Source organism: Tauraco erythrolophus, chromosome 2 (assembly GCF_009769465.1).
Source record: "Tauraco erythrolophus isolate bTauEry1 chromosome 2, bTauEry1.pri, whole genome shotgun sequence".
Lineage (NCBI taxonomy): Eukaryota > Metazoa > Chordata > Aves > Musophagiformes > Musophagidae > Tauraco > Tauraco erythrolophus.
The window spans coordinates 45006122-45023822 of NC_141466.1; the positions used below are offsets into that span (position 1 = coordinate 45006122).

A 17701-nucleotide genomic window follows, 5' to 3' on the forward strand; every position below is an offset into this window, starting at 1 on the left:
GAATTCAAATACTGGTTGATATACTTGAAATGTAGCAATAATTTTTGCTATGACAAATAGATACCAAACACTTGTATGCAATATTATTATTATTATTACCTTTTATAGTATGTTACAATAAAGGTTACAGGTTACAGCATATATAATTCCTTGTTGATTACAGGAAATAATTATTGTTTTACTTTGATGCTATTACACATGTAGGACACAAAAGAGTGGAAACTTAAAGAGAAAGAATTGCCTTTAGTTATCTTTATCTTGTGCTAATGATATTTGGATTTATTTTGGAAAAAAAATACATGTGGAGGAACACATCAGTTTTATTTTAATATACTTTGTAACAAGTAATTACGGAAACTAGTAATGAAGTCTGCTTTGTTTATAAAGAAACATCCTGATTATCTGAAACTTCTGATTATCAAGACAATCTGATCTTTACAATTTAGTTCAATATTGCTCTTTTTCTTTTATTAAAGTCATCTTAAATACCTTAATTCAAGATCTTTGGCTGGACTTACAAAACTGTATTTTATATAACTGATTAGAATTACCAGGAGATAAACTCCAACAATTCAATTTTGCACAAATCAATGTAGTTTAAAGCTGCGTATGTTTTACAAATACAGACAGAAACTTTGAACTCATATTTTCTGGTATTCTGGAATACTTAAGGCTGGAGTACACATGGTTTTTTGCATTGCTTTAAACACTCAGTTTTAGACTAGTCTGTGAAGTTTAGCATAGTTACAATTATATTGATAATGAGGTGATTTCTACCATTATCACTATTTTTAAATAGTAAAACCAATTTAACACCTTCATGGTACTATACACGAGCCTATATTTGAGATTATGGGAACAACAAAATGTGGATGAACATTTAATAGACCTGGAAGCAACACATTTTAGTATGTGAATGGTAAATAAATCTACAGAGTTACACAGTATTAAGCCAGCTGGTCACAGTCCCCTGGAGAAGTTCGAGAAGCCGGAGATTGCTGGGATGTGGGGACTTAGTCCATTTCTCTGTACTGGGGACTGGTTAAGAAAAGGATGTAGGAGCTATTGTACTAACTATCATACTGGATGATTGCACTAAGTAAGAGGAGACATTTTCCTTAGGAATAACTTTATGCTAACTTTTACCTATTTTTTTTTTGTGCCTGCAGACAGAAAATATTATTACTAGGCCAGAAGAGCTGTGTTGTTGTTTGGTTGATTGTTTTGTTGTTGTTGTTGTTGTTGTTTTAAAAAAAGGCATACTGGTGGGAAGTAAAAATAATCCCTGTTTCTTAAAGGGTAGTGTAAAATCAAACTTGAAATGTTAGCGTGAAATTATAAGGTAACAATGCAACTGGTTTGCTGGTGTGTTACTGATTGTTCCATGGATGATTTTATATAGTTATTAAGAGTTAGGTGGTTAAGTGGCCCCTCATTATAGTAACAGTTTTGTTCTGTTTTTAGAGAAGGATTTATTTTCTAGAACATAGTTCACAATTTAAATGTGTTTTCTGGGCATTCTGAAGATAATTACAAATATTATTACTAGAGGGTTCACTTTGAATAGCATATGTATTACTTGCAACTGGGCACTAAATACATGGAGAGGTTGTTTCTTTTTCTTTTTAAATCAAATGTGGAAAAAAAATTCCTGGCCTTATTTACACATTTTGAGCTTGGCTTGGAGATTCTGTTTCTGGAAGAATCTCTTTTCCCTCTCCTCTTCTTTGTATTTCCCCTCTCCTTACAGTAAAGATTGCATGTTTTTAACAAATGGCTTCCTCTGCAAAGAGACAGAATATATCAACCTTAATATTACGAATTCACCAAATGATAGGCATATATACATTTTAGCACGAACATCCAGTAAAAATAAATACATCTGCAGCAAACATGGTAAATTATATGTGAACTTACACTATAATAATAAACAGGAAACAGCAGCATCTGAGTCTGCAACTGGCTTCTCAGGAGGCTCTGTGCTTCCAGCTGTGGTAGCAGCTGTGGATCTGGCTCTGGAACTCTTGCTGAAACAAGCTGACAAAGGGCTGATTACAACATGGAGTTCAGTTTCTGCTTGGATTCATTTTCCTTTTAAAACACTTTGGTTGTGAAAAGTTTGCTCACTTACCCTGTTTGTGGTTTCATATCTTGCACTTCACTGTCATTGGAGTGGCGTGGTGATTATCACCATTCCTGGTGACCTCGATTGCGAGGACCTTATACTGTCTATACCATTTGTGGAACATTGCTTTTTGGTTTTGGCTTACTGGAAGAAATTGAAAACTCTCTTCCTCTTCCTTCTCCCTCCCCATCCCCAGAGGCTGTTCAGCATTTTTGTCCAAAATATTACACAGTAAAGTTGTTGGAGTTTATTTTTTTAAATTGTTCCTATATGCATAGAAAACAATTTAGGAGAAGACAAAATGATACCTGCAGCGAAATCTGTAGAACAGACAAGAGACTGGGTAAACTGCCAGGTGAAGCAAGTAGAGAACTTCTTTTTATCACTTTTTATTAAAGGGAAGAATTCTGATTTCACAGAACCTGAGTAAGCAAAACAGCATCTACCTGTGTGTTCCTAACGCAGCTGTATAGATACATTGACTTATTGCAGGTCCTTCTTTCCACCTCTGGTTGCATGAGCTCTTTTCTTGATTGCATGCTAAAGATGTATTCAAGCTACTAAAATGTCTGGCCTTGATTCAGCAAAGATTTAAGCACATTCTTAGAATTAAACACTTCTATTGCAGGGTCTGCTTTGTGAACTCCCAGACGCTTCCTTCTGCTCTCATACTGTGGACTGTCTCTGGTGCATATCCTGAGACCGAGACAGTCTTTTTCATTACAGTCTTTTTTTCTTCCAGTCCTGCCATCTTTTTTGGAAACAGCTGTGTTGTCCAACTTAATTGAATCCCCAAATTAAATCCCAGTTGCCTCTGTAACTCATTGCTTTTTCTCCTAAGGAAAAATAGATACGGTGTGCTCTTCCTTCTGTCACTGTCTTCTTCCTCCCCTCTCCTAATCCTTTCTTTCTCCTCCACTGTCAGAGAAGCAGCAGTTTCTTGTCTACTTTCCATCTGTACTCCTTCCACTTGCCCCAGTGAACCATATTCTGCTCTTCCTCTTGTTTCTTCCCTCCCTTACTCTCTTTCTTAACCTCTCACTGTCCTCTGGCTCATTTCCACTGCAATATAAGCAAGCATTTGCCTCTTAAAAATTGCGCCTTTGACCCCACTTGGTTCTCCATATCATATCTCATCGCCTATCTCTTCTTCATTCCTAAGCTCATTGAAGGCGCTGTTTATAATTACTGTCTGGAGACCCTCTTCTGTGATTCCCTCCTAGAACTCCTACACTTTGGCTTCTGTTCCTTGTTTGCAACTGCAACAGCTCTCACCAAACTCCCTGATGACAAGATCTCAGAAACAGTAGTCTATCCTCATTCTTCTTGACTTGTCAGTAGTGTTTGCTGCAGTTGACCAGACTCTTCTTTAAACTTGTGTCTTCCATTGCTTTCTGTGGCTCTGTCTTGTTAATTTTCTTTTTTCTAAGCAGTTCTTCAGCATGTTCTTCAAAATTGTCTCCCATTTTGGAAGGGTGTGGATGGAGGTCTTGGGCCTCTGCTTTGGCTGGATTCTCTTGTGCTTTCATTGCCTTGTGGGCTATTTCATGCACAAAAAAGAAAACATAAAAGCCAAAGGTATCTGTAGATAACAGATCTACATTCCTGTTGAAACCTATTTCCTCTCACCTTAGCTTACTAATTTGGAACCACACAAATGCAATTACAAAGCATCCCACCCAGCGCTGCCTTAAGTCTAGATGTCTTGGCAAATGCTCAGACCAGACACACAATTATCTTCCCTCTTTCACATAGACATGTGTATTTTCTCCTTTCATGTGCTAGGTTCTCTGTGCCTGCTAGCTGTGCCCAGCCCTTGCCTGCATCTGTTCCAGCTTGCATTGCTTTTTCTACAGGTGACTCAAATTGTTTCTCTTATTTCCAATAGGAATATAGCAAGACCTTGTCAAAGAGAATTCATATTTTATGTCCTCTGTTTAATATGCTTATCCTGATACATTTGGAGTGTGTTTTACTCTTTTACAGCCTCATATTAAGCATTTCACTTTCTTTGTCATTGCATTTCATTTTATTTGTCAACTTAGTCCCATTTCTATTGTTCCTATCCTTTTTGCATGGAATCCCAGTCCTTTTTTTTTTTTTTATTGACAGTGCCAAGAAATTTAACATTTTCACCACATCTCTACTTTTTATGCTAATTCATTAAATGAAAATATTATATATCTATATATGTTTATATATAGATATATGCCATGCTCATACTTGATGAACTCTACTGAAAAAAGGTTCTTTCATTCTCCACAGGAATTTGTTCTGTCTCTGGTAGGAAGTTCTTTAGCTGTCAAATTCTTTCAGTAATCTCTATTTTCTCCAGTTTAATACAGAGTATCAGATGCACAGATAGATTATTTCTATCATATTTTCCTGTTTAAAATGTCAGTCTAGTTGCAGTGGTGTAAGCAGGCAGAGAGTTCATAATCTCAAACAGATTTGTACATTGTAGTAGGCAGATTCCTCAGGTCACCACATACTTTCATACCCCAGCAGGCCCAGCTGAATTATGTGAGCCCAGGCGAGTTTCTGCTTGCTGGTGTGAACCACAGGGAGTATTCCCTTGTTCTCTCAGTACCTTTTGGCCTGCTTTCACTTTTGTTTGCCCTACTTAATTCCAGATGTAATTCATGCCACATTATCGCTACCAAATGCACGTCTCTGGATCAAATATATGTTGCCGTGAGGAACATGTAAAGATATATATAATTAAAGGGAGCGTGTGCACATACTACTGTATGTTTTGATTTACTTTGTATTTAGTATTGTTCTTGCTCGTGTCATAACAAGTGCTGTGGCTGATGTTGCAAAATAGTTTCAGCAAAAGTCTGTATATTCACTAGCTCTAGACACTGAAGTATTTTGTAAAAAGCAGTCGTTTGAGTCTCAGATTTTTCATGCTTGGTTTCATTTGAAAAAATGTGTACACATAAAAAAAATTAAGGACACTGTCCTGAATTGTTTCTGAGTTATGCGTCATTGAAAAGCAGAGCAGTGTTTAACTGTTAACAGTAGCTACTCTTTTTTTATCTTTAATGTAGATAAGGAAGTTTAGAATTTTGAAACTTAAACAGTGACATCTAAATTGGAGGTGATATTTAATGAAGTCTATGGCCAAGTTTCAAAAACCTGGTTTTCATAATGACATACAGATAATTGAAATCATGCCTAGTAGGCATCTGGACTAAAATTATGAGCAGGATGTAATGGACCCAAGCACTTTTGTGGAAACAAAATTCATTTCCATTTCTTTGTCAGGGTTAATCAAGTTCCTTTTAGGTTCAATGTTTGCTTCATTCTTACTGCTACTTCCAGTGTGCCAACACTGTACCTTCATGTAAGGGATGGAATTTGTTCTATGCATTAAAATGTTGACATTTTTTTCACGATTTGTTTTCGCATCCCGATTTCACATTCTATCAATCAGTTTCCCCTTCAACTGCAAAGAAACAATACATCCTGTACCCTACGGACCTTGACTACATACACACTGGCATCTGTTCAATCCTGTTTGCATTATACAGTGTATAATTTTACATTATGTCCTTCAGTGTTGAGGGAAGGGGAATGATGGGGGATCGAGGAAGGCTCTTGTTCTCCTATTAAGCAGTTGAGCAACCTCCCACTGGGACTGGGGCTCTGCATGCCACTGAATCTATTGTAAATCCCTCTACAGCCACACTTACTTTGATTTTGAATGGCTGTTTCTGGTTAGTTTAATCCTATTCCTAATCAATTTAAGATAAACAATTAGAAGTTTAATTGGAATTTCATGGCTCTTAATCATCATTAGAAAAAAGAAATTTAAACCAAATTCTATGCTAGCACAGCATTAAGACTGAACAATGGAGGCTCGGTTGTGGCTTTCAGTTTTTGTGCTTTGTGAAGCCAATAGCTGCTGAGAGACACAGTCTGGCTTCTCAGTTTCTTCTTGTCCCAAGACACACCTAAACTACAGCTTGCAATGGAACTATAATTCTTCTGAGGCACAGGGACAGAAATGCCAGTACAGGCACAGAGGGTGAAAGCTGCTCCATTCACCACAATTTTAATCACTTATGAGATGTAGGGTTGGGGGGGGTGTTAGAAGTTGCCTATGTCCATGTGTTGCTCTCTATGATCTAGGTAGCTGGCACAAGGAAGGAAATGGTATCTTCCTCTGAATACCTTGTGTGGGCCAGGCAGGGCAAAACTTGAGCTGGCTATTGTGACTTCAGAAGGAGATACCAAGAAAAATTGAAATCTACTGCAGCAACGTTAGCTTGGCTGCGTTGCCACTCCTTTACAACTTGTGAAATACATTGAGCGTAAGTAAAGCTATAAATACCTGTTCTGTGATTTAAAAATAAAATTGATAAACCTGCTGTTTTCATCTGATGTAATTTTAACCTTTCATTCAACTATTTAGTCTACATTGAATGCCTTAAATATTCAGAATTATGTTTAACCTTTTTTTTTAATGTAACATGGATGGATACAGATATGCATATATAAACCAGAAGTATCTCTGTGTGTTCTTTTTATTGTAGGTATGTGTCATGTGCTTTGGGATGTCCGTATGAAGGAAACATCATACCAGCTAAAGTGGCAGAAGTAAGAGTGAACTTCTGGCTTCTCTTTTTAATGAATCAAAAGTACATTTGAAAATGTCTATAAGTAATGTTCTCTACTTAATCCTAAAAAGATATTTAATGGGTGAAATTTAAAGAAAACAAACACAAAACATAGCCAATACTAACTGGATGCATGTCTACACTCAACCATATGCAGTCAAATTTAAGAAAAATAGTATGTTTTGATTGTTATCAGTCATGAGGAAAAATATTATGTGCTATTTCCTCCAACAAGAAGGTAAGGAAATGCGTAAGGAAATAGACTCCAGCACATATGCCATGGACCATGTTGTATGAGATGATTTCCAGCAGAACCTCTTGCAAAGGGTATCTGCTTTTAAATCCGTTTTATGCTGGCATAAGCATACTGCGCTTTCAGCCGCAAGAGCCACTGCGACAACTGCTCCTGAGTGAGTGTTGTATGATTGACACACGAACCAAAACTCATCCCCAACATGACTTCCTACTCCTTAACTCGCTCTGCTGCTCTGGTGGAATAAGTTGTACCTTCCTCCCTGCCCTCTTTTCCCATTCAGGATAAAGGAGAAGAAAGACGATGTCTTAGACCAACCTTTTTTCCCAGCAGAGAAAGAGATGAGTGAAACACAAGTGTTAAATTTTGCAGGAAGACAGGGCCATGAAAGCTGAAAGGGCTGATAGAGAAGAAAATGGAGAGAATTCGAGAGGCGCAAGGCAGAACACGCTGGCCTTCCTCCTGGAGAAAGACTTGTCTTCTCTATTACACTTAATCACCTACTTTTGGTGATCTAGCAGAATCTCCAAACCACTTTTTTTTTTTTACTTTGTAGCTCTAGCAGCCAGTCAACATTTATCTGACATAATACTGTGTTCTGCGTGTGTGGCTTTCAGGTCCTGTTGTCCTGCATCTTCTTCTAGTATACGTTCCAGATGGAACTTGTGATAATACTTCTCCCACAGCAGCCACATATACTTGCGCTCTCTGAAAAAAATAGCTAAATTGGAAGGTACTCAGTATTTCTAAATTAATTTGGTTTAATATGAAGTGAAAGTTAGAAGTGACACAGCTTTGGTTAGAGCAGCGATGACAGATTCAGCTGTGCTGTTGGTAAATTGCTTACTGCAATCTCGTGTTCCCCTACAGGCTTCTTTCCATGTGTTGCTTGGTTTTTAACCACTCTCCTTGTGCAGAAGAGCTCCTTTTCAGTTTGCTGGTGGGAGTGCTACTTCATGTTCCAAACCTGCAAACTTTTACTCACGCAGATATTTTATCTTCTGTCTTCATCCTGATAAGTGTCATCTTGTGTACCTGTACACCATTGTGTATGTGTTTAAGAATAAAAGCTGCCTCATTAACGTTATCGAGGCCCTGATTCAGCGAGCGCTGGTCTTTATATAGAAGCATCTGATTAGCTGTTAATGGATTTTACATAAACACATGCAGTCATCCTTTGCTGAATCAGAATTATGAAAGTTACTGGCCGCGTTGCTAAGCCCTTTCAGAGAGCTGCCTCTTTGGTCATCATCTTTCTCAGGATGGGAGCGTGTGACTCCCTTGACTGTGACAATCAGAGCTATGATTGAAAGATTTAGGCTGTTTCTTTTGCAGTTAATGACAGTGACCAATTTGTTTTGTTTTTAAACAAAATACTTTTTAACTGAAGCAAAACCAATTAGGAGAGGTGACTGGTTAACCAGACTGCATGTATTTCTGGCTTACTAGGTACAAAACTGTTGTACACATCGTTATCTAGTGAGCGCAAACTTCAGATGCCTTCAGACTTCTAGAATCCATCTGGTACATCCATCTGGTTCTTTATTAAAAAAACCCCCACGTTTCTGATCTATTAAAATGAACTGCATAGTCCTTTTTGATCACTCTGCTCTTTCTTGAAATGGAGATACTGTTTAACCATTTATCATCCTGTGGTTTGTGAATTTCAACCTTAGGCAAAGAAGGCTTGACAGTTGTTGGAAGCACTGTATAACATCCCTGAAGCCAGTTGTGTTATCCATTGTCTTCCAGTCATATTCTTGGCTGTGTTCATGTTTCTGCCTGCTTCTTTCTCTCCTTAGCTTCCTTTTAACCTGGAATAGTGAATTCATGTAAGTATTATCAAGCACACAGGCTGATGAGGCTACAGAAAATGTGTCTGTTACTCTTTAAATACTATTGGATTGTCACAAAGTTTCCCGTACAGCAAGAGGACTGGCAGTGGTTTTTATGTTGTTATTTGCTTACAATCATCTGTAACATGATTTTGACCTTTTGCATTCAGTTTAAAAGTATAGTTTTAGGCATTATTTCCAGCCGTTGGATTGTTCACATGCCTAAGGGGTTGCAGTGTTGGGTCACCAGCTCCCGTTTTGATCAATGCTTGGTGTCACGGCAACACTCCCAAGGGGAGTAGCACAAGACTCATACATAGTAAAACTGCTCAGTGGTGCAGAACACAACCCTGTTCAATCAACAAAGCTGCAACCTCGTAATCACATTCTGATTACACTGACAAAACAGTGTGTTCTCTTCTCCCCCGCCCTCCTCCCAAAAATTCACATTGAAAACCTACAAAACTATAACTAATGGGCTGCCTCCTACTGTGGTAGGACAGAAAATCCAGTATGAAAAAATCTCGTTCCACTTCCAAGCATGCACATTCTTCTTGAAATTAAATGTAGATCTCTTTTTAAGGGTCAGTTTAAGGTTAGATCATGACAAGTCAGTGATGATGCTCAGCTTGCTAGAGTTTCCCCCTCTCTCCTTTCATCTTTCAGAACTTTATTTTCAGAAGCTGAAAGACCTGAGTATGGGAAAGAAGTGAAAGCAACATGATTTCTAGCACTTTATATAGTCTCTTCACCATCACTAAAATGCTCATCTAGAAAAACTTTGAATCATAAATGAAAAAGAACATGAGAAAAAAATGCAATCTGCTTCATTTACCCTGATCTTAAACGAAAACTGAAGTTCAGGGATTAACTAGAGGTAATCTGCCACTAACTGCAGATGATTTTTTTTTCTTCTTGCAACAGTAGTCTGGTTAAAACACCTGCCCTGTGTTCATGATATAAAAATATGCTGCAGGATAGAATCCTTTTTGCAATCTGGTGTATGTCCTTTTCGTAAAGCGTATGTTGAACTTAGGTTGATGGGAACCAGAGGCTCTTTGACTTTAAAGCACGAAGGGTTTTACTACCTTTGCAATAGTCATAGCACTTCGAGCTTTAAGCAGAATGATTCTAACTACTTGAAGTTCTTTTTCAGCTGTTCTTTGAATTAGGCAAACAGCAATATTAATCCAGCACTTCCGAGACTGCTGGTGCAGCACTTTGTCAGCTTCCTCAGACATTAACAGCAATCCCACTGATGAAGTCCTAGAATTGCTTTAACAGCAGAGTGCAGTGCAACTGAAGATGTCTTGGAAAAGGGTCATATTTTTTTCATTTCTAAACAGTTAATTTCCAGATTGGGATTCCGTTCCAGTGGAGTGGCCTTTCGGGATCGCTGATACACAGTGGGTAATGCTAAAGGAGACAAACATACTCAGCAACTGAAAATAAGGTGAAACCTTTTCCAAATAAATTCAACAAAACTAAGATGGAAAGATGCTACATTCAATTTCTAAAGCAATATTTTTCGTGCAAACATAATTTTGTGCTTCCAAGCATATGTCTCTATACAAACATTATGAAGCCAGACCTCAAGTCTCTTACTCATACAAAGAACTCCTCAAAGACATAATTCCAGAAACACTTAGGGCTCTACTTACTTAATTGAAAAATATTTGTATGGGGTTTTGTTTGGTATTAAGAAAAAATTTAAATCTTAAAGACTAGAATGTTAATTAAGTTACAGTTTTGCTTTGCTAATATTGTAATGTTTGATTTCATGAAAAGCAAGAAAAATTAATGAACTACATCATGTTAAAACTTCAGTTTTCATTGATGTTTTCAGTGCCAATAGAAAGCAAAATCAGGATTTTTTTTATTGTCTTATTTTAGCCATGTGCTTGGCTCTGTGTAATAAGCAAACAAAAGGCCAGGTCTTTACCCTGCACAACTTGTAAGCTGAAAAGTACATGGAGAAAACCAAACAGCTGGGAAATCCCCAGAGAGAGGAACACGTTGGGAAAGGGCTTGACAGAAACTTAATTCATAGTGCAAGATCTTGCTTGTTTGGACTCTGTGGGAGAGTGAAAAAGCAAGTTTTTGATGGATTTGGCTTGGTTGGTTATTCCATGTACGGAAGCACAAGTATAAATTTAAAAAAAGAGGATCTATGGGACGTTCTTCTTGGGTGACAATTTTCAAGACTGAATAAAGGGTTTCTGATACATAGGTCCACCTCCATGGGTCAAAACCTGAAACCTCTACAGAAGTGTGTCCTTTTTAATGTGCGTTCTTGACCCTATTTTATATTCTCTCATCTTGACCTTTTCATGTTTCTCTGTTTCTAATCAGGTGTCTAAACGGCTGTACAGTATGGGCTGTTATGAAATCTCTCTGGGGGACACAATTGGTGTGGGGACTCCTGGAAGTATGAAGAGAATGTTGGAAGCTGTTATGAAAGAAATTCCTCTGAGTGCTCTTGCTGTTCACTGTCATGACACGTATGGCCAGGCATTAGCCAATATCCTCACCGCCATACAGGTAACTCAGATTCTCATTTTATAGATATGACAGTAGTACTCCTAGTTTAATTCAAATGCACAATTTTAAAAAATCCCACCTTTAAAGTAGTTACTAGAGAAGGAAAGAGGCACTCACTAAACTTTCAGAAAGTATTGATCACGCATTGGGTTGTCTGCAGCTAGTACTGTTGTTGCTTTTGCAAGAAAATTTCAGTTCTTATCTACTTATTACCTTCAATTCTACACAAAATCACTAAGAAATGGTGGTGATTATTATATTCCATTGATTTTTGATGAATGAGGGAGATAAAATACAATTTTTTTCTGCTGTCTCAGATTCTGCTTTTCTTAGGAACATCTATATATTCATTGTTCACTAAAGTAAAATTTCTATTTTACAGATGTGTCTAAATATAAAAGAGAATAATGCATAACTACATCTTGATTTCAGATGGATAAATCTAAATTATTGGTAATTATGTACACAGATTGGTCTAGATAATTTTATCACTGTTAATATGCCTTCAGTATGCTTTTTTGTTTATCACTTATACCTTCCAAATCAGATTATCAACAACTTTATATTCTATTTAATCTTTTTTCATATCTGTGGCTAAATAATCAGAAATAGTTCCTTTACAGAGGAGATATTTTGCCTTTTGTGTTTACATATTATAAGAATAGGATACAATACAAGAAAGAGATTACAAGTTCTAATGTATTTTTTGCAAAGGTATAATTTTGAAAAATATCTTAATGTGTACTTACGTCCTAAATACACCTAGTTTTATTAAATGTTACAGAATCAAAAGCTGTTTACAAATCATAGGCCTTTATTATTCTATTTTATACTTAATGGCATCTTCTGCTTCCTTGCAATTCAGTTGGCCATTTTTAAGCTCAACTTTCCTTTGTCCTGACTTGTTTTTTTGGCAGGGCTCATATTATGTTGTTTAGAGATTACAGCAGTGCGTTAACAGTATTAGTGATATAAGCAACCAGAAGAAACAGGGAAATGTTTCAATATGGGAATCTCTGCAGGTATTTGATTAAATAGTGAATGACAAAATCTGGTAAAAAAGGTTCTAACTTTTACTCACAGTGCTCGCTATTGACCCTTACTCTCTTACACTCTTGCAAATGTGTGCGTATGTACCATGGGATAGATAAATTGCTAATTTCACAGTTAGCTTCAGTTGCAGATGTAAAAGCTAAAAGCATGAAAACCCCTGAGCATGGGAGGAGTTCGCCATAAAAATACTTCAAGTGTTGTTTTTCAAATCCTTCCTTAAAGTAATTGCTGTCATGGTACCTACTAAACACTGAAGGATGGCTATGCTTTGTTAACCCCAGTAGTTGTTGTAAGTGATTCTTGTTTCAGGTTTACCTCCCACTCCTACTTTTTATTTACTGCTTAAATCAACTGTGTAAGAGTTAAAGGGGAAAAAAGCTCTTAGGTGCCTAATGTGTGGTTCAGGCTAATTAACATGTAAATTCAAGAGAGCAATAGACCTAAAAAAATAATCCCTGTGCAGCCTTCTCGGATTTCTGGGAAGCCCTGGGTGCCCGAGACCCACCAGAAAACTTCCCACTGTGCTCATGTCCCGCTGCAGTGCATGTCTAAAGGTGCGGTGTTTTTGGCTGAGCTGAGCTTGTCATGGATTTTGCCAAAAGTCCTTGATAAAGCAGGCATTACACAGTCTCTCTGACTGGCTTTGTGGAAGCAGCTCCTTGGCTCACTCCAAAGGCAGGTTCCCAGGCACTTGGATCCTCAAACCGGGCCCGCAGGTCACAGCATCCTCTCCTGATCAAAGAAATGAGGCAGATAGCGGTGAATTACAGCTAAGCAATATTCTTCCTAAAACAGGACAGCTTTTACAGGTCAACCAGGTGGTAAAGTGCCAAAGCCAGCAGATCAGAGTGCCCGGGTCACTTCTAGCCCCCGCTGTCAGGCTCATCGGTGCTTTCCTCTCTGCCAAAGATACACGGGATGGCAAAGTACTGGAGTTAAACCCCTTGTCTTCAACTCAGCCCTTCTTTTCATAGACCAGACTCCCCACAGACACAGTTCCTCACCCTTCCTCCTTTATGGGGCCATGCGACCGACACAATATTTCATCAGGAGTGAAATGTGTTTGAGGGCTTATAGAAATAATGGGCTACGGTTCTCGTTTGAAAAGCATTTTAAAGAACATTCAGCAGGCAAATTACACTTTTCCTAAGGCATTCCAGACTACGACCTCAGGCCGAGTACTATTGTATTGTATATTGTATTTCCTAAGAATTAATGAATGACAGCTGGAAAGCCACAAATCACTCTGCACTAATTCAGGCGTTGCTTCGATGGGAGATCTCATAGGAGTGGAAAGAGGTGCTGGTGATTCAGTAAGTGATTTTTTATACAGATCACATTGTTCCATGCAGGATTATACTACCCAGAATATTTTCTTTTGTTTGGGGCTGATCCAAAGTCATCTAGAACTGACAGGCTGTATCTGTATAAGAAATTAGCAGGGAAGTAGTCTTGTAATTTTAGTATTCGGTTTTATGTGTGTTGTTTTAGCAAAAGGATAGGTAGTGAAAGATGGGAGAGAGATTAGCCAACTTTTAAAGGGTAAGTAATTTTTTAAGTTGTTGAAGTGAATACCCTAGATAGAAAGCATTTCCTAGAGAAAGGTAATTCACTCTCTTTTATGAAGAGCGTCTGTGTAAAAATTTGAGGAACATGAAATGATGCTTTGGAACAAAACAGTAAACATTTAAAGGAGAAACATGACTGGTTCTCAGTTAAATGGTTTAATATAAAAATATTAGAGTCTATAATTTACCAAAGAGACAAATTCAGAAGATGGGCAGTGATGTGGCAATCTAGTTAGAGGTTGTGGTATTTTGAGTAAAATTACATATGTGGGTTCACTAATGTGACAAACGCAAAATGTACCTAAAAGAAGTAGTAAAACATTTATAGGAAATTGTTACAGACCTCCAAGGAAGGGTAAAAAGATGGTTTAGGAGAATTCTGTGCTAGAGGCCCCAATAAGGTAGACCATTGATCTGTGGAGATTTGATTTACCTTGACAACTGACTCTCGTAGTGCATATAGAACAGGTAAGAAAGGGGACGTTTTTTAATGACAGTGATACAGAATTCTTTTCTTGTGTAGCGTGTGTAGCTGCCAGAAATAGCTTTGTTTTCATAGCGCATATCCAAACATGAGAAAGAACATACTAAGAGGCAAAGAGGAGTTTTGGCCGGCAATGATACCTCAATGAATGAAACAATCGCATGGTAATCCCATAGAACTTTATCAAATCCAAATCACTATTGTAATTCATTCATATAAACTGATCCCTACACTACTGGGATTAAATCTTAACTTAGAGAAAACAAGCATAAAACTCTAAGGACTTACAGGGAGCAAGGATTTTTACCACCTTGTGTAATCATTTCCACTTTATTGGACACAATGAGATGAATGAGATTGATGATTTGCCAAATGAAATTACTTTTTATTAGTGCTTTCTTTTTCCAGAAAACAGGAGTTTTGAAATAAAATCCACACTTTAATACCAGAAACAGAATTTAGCAAACCTCTAATTAAACTTTCAAGGTTCAGACCGCAAAAGTCAGATTTGTGAATACAGGTTTTTGTTACAAACATTATAATATATCCCCTTACAGAGAGTTTAAAATATTTAATAATATTTCATTTATGTCTTTAAGATCCTTGAATTTTAAAGATTAAATAAACTTTTTTTTTTTTAATCCAAATAGAAATGGCTGACTGCTGACCTCTTCCCTTCATCACTTAATTGAATAGATTCTAGCCCCTTTGATGCATGCTGGAGAGACTAACTTGCATGTTTTTGTGGATCCAGTTTACTTACATAGTAAGGACTAGGTTCACACAAAGGTGCTCGGTGTTGATATGGCAAAGTTTTAAGTGCCGGAACCAGGAGAGGACTCTGAATGTAGATGCTGAATCTCATGGTTTATTAATTCACAAGGATCAATTGTGTTACAGGAATAGAGTTCACAACAGCCAGCAGCCTGAAATGGTAGAGCCTAAGTTAAGCAACTGAAAAAAGACTATATTTAAAATTCCCTCCTCCATGATTCACGTAAGCTTACATGTGAAGCCTTAGGTGAGATGAATTTTCCACCTAAAACCAGCTCCTAGATGTAAGTACCTAGCTTGTCTTTTTGTTTTTTCAAATACAGAGTTTGCTGTTGGTGGCTGTTGAGCTTTCTTGTAGTGGCAGGAGTCTCCCAAGTCCCCTTAGATGGTGGTGAGAGGCCAGCCCGCTGCTCCACACAGTCAAGTCTTTAGACAAAGGCCTAGAAACCAATATCTTGAGCTTTCAGGGTGACTCTGGGTGGCAGGTAGCGGAGCGGTGAGCTGGGAGGTACGGCAGTTGTGAGAGTGAGCAGATCTCATGCGCTTTGATTCTGGAGCTCAGCGGCAGGCTATCTTGCAGAGAAGCGAGATATTGCTGCTCAGTTAAATCCAGAAAGCGTTTCCTGGTGTCTGGGTGTACACAAAACCCTAACAGTTCTGCACTGGGAACTCTGTTAGGTCAAAAAAAAAGTCCAGAAATCAGCCTGAGGATTGATGTCTGTGTCTGACAGAACTTAAACATTTCTTTTAGGTGCCAGACTACTTTTGGTGCCATTCTCAAGTTCTCAGACTTGTATTTCTGTGACTAACTGACCTAAAAGAATATACTCACATGATAAATTTCCAAATAAATACAGAATCTGTAAGAATATTTCTGTGCTAGAAAATTCACTTAACATTTATATCCTGCAGTCAGTTCTTTCATCTTTGATTTGTCCAGGTTATTTTAGCAGATGTCTACAAGGATGCAGGGCTCATGCTGGCTTATCCCAGTGAATGACTAGTAGGTACAGCTAGAAGCTGTGAGAGTAGCTGAATGGAACAGAGAAGTGCTAAAAAATGGTAAAATAGCATGAAGATATGGAGAGCAATGGTGGGGGACCGAATGGGAAGACGGCAAAGACGTGTATACTAGACACATACAAATTGTTCTAGGGTTTCTGTTGGTGATTTTGTGCCTTTTTACTGAGTTACTCATACAAAGAGGTATACAGTCACAGTTTAATCTCTTGATTTAACAAGAGGCAATAGGACAATTTTTTGAAGTACAGTTTTACCAAACTTTATGTTGTAAAAACTCGTAGCACATTTTCCTTTGGTTCAGTTTTCGTGAGCTTCGTGGCCTGGTTTCTTCTTTGGAGTTCACTTCCAAAGAGATAGAAAGTTAAAACTAGCAGGTTTCTCCTGGATTTGTGTGGAAATTACCCCTTTATCGTAATGTTAATGCAAAACTGTTGCTGGGCTGTGATCTTTTGAATGGACCACTAAATTAAGAGAGATTTTAAAATTTGATAAGCTTTGTTGCAAAATGCTGTACTAGAAGAGAGCGATGAGGACATGATATCTTTGTTGCAAAATGCTGTACTAGAAGAGAGCAATGAGGACATGATATAAGTAAAAATTAAACAGTAAAACTAAAACTTTTTGGTTCTCTGATTTTCTAAGTATGAAATAGCAATAAAATCCACAGCATGCTGGGTAACAAAACAAAGACATTAAAAGAGAACAAAAAAGCAGGATTAACTCAAAGCATCATTAATTCATCATTAACATGTATATTTATGTGCTGATATAAATGGTCTCCATTTTGGAGGACCAAAATTTAGGACTACTCTTTATCTGCCTACAGTCTAGGTTTAATCAACAACTGAATTCCTTCACTTTCTCCCTGTAAAACAGAGAACAAAGTGTATGCACAAACTTTGAATAAAGTTTTAAAATCTTTGGTCCTGTCTCCCAACTTTATCTACCTTTGACTCCTGTGCATTATGTTCATCATTGCTAGTTCAACAACTTCTTCCTAATGACCATCGGTAGTATTATAGATTTGCTTATACATCTTCATCTCTAAACTCCCAACTAACTTATCAGCAACCTAAAATTGAACATTCAAGATGGTATCAAGAAAGAAAAACAAAGACACCTTATCATTCTGTATTTTTAAGTAATGCTCTCTTTTTTAATTCCATGCAAAGCACAACCATTCAGAGCTATAGTGTAGTAGATTAAATTGACACTTGTGTTATAAGGTAGAGAACACAGATAAGCAACCATGAAAAAGTGTGAAGCCTTGCATGTACTCATTGTGCTAGACTTGATGCTAGGAATTCCCCATGCAACAGTGAATATGAACTTTCTAGCTGACGAAAGCAGTCTAGTCATATTTGTCTGTTGTTACAAAAATCAAATAATACTGGGTTTGGGGAGTTATACAGTAATTGAG

General features: G+C 37.5%; 1 protein-coding gene across 4 annotated transcripts in view; it reads left to right on the plus strand.

Annotated features, from left to right (window-relative positions):
* HMGCLL1 (3-hydroxy-3-methylglutaryl-CoA lyase like 1) overlaps positions 1–17701 on the plus strand; it is an 84620-nt gene that overhangs the window by 39567 nt on the left and 27352 nt on the right. For all 4 annotated transcript variants that reach the window (XM_086608321.1, XM_086608319.1, XM_086608318.1 and 1 more), the window contains 2 exons: positions 6667–6730; positions 11191–11379. In XM_086608321.1, the coding sequence (XP_086464447.1) occupies positions 6667–6730; positions 11191–11379 (253 nt within the window). The remainder of the gene's footprint in view (positions 1–6666; positions 6731–11190; positions 11380–17701) is intronic.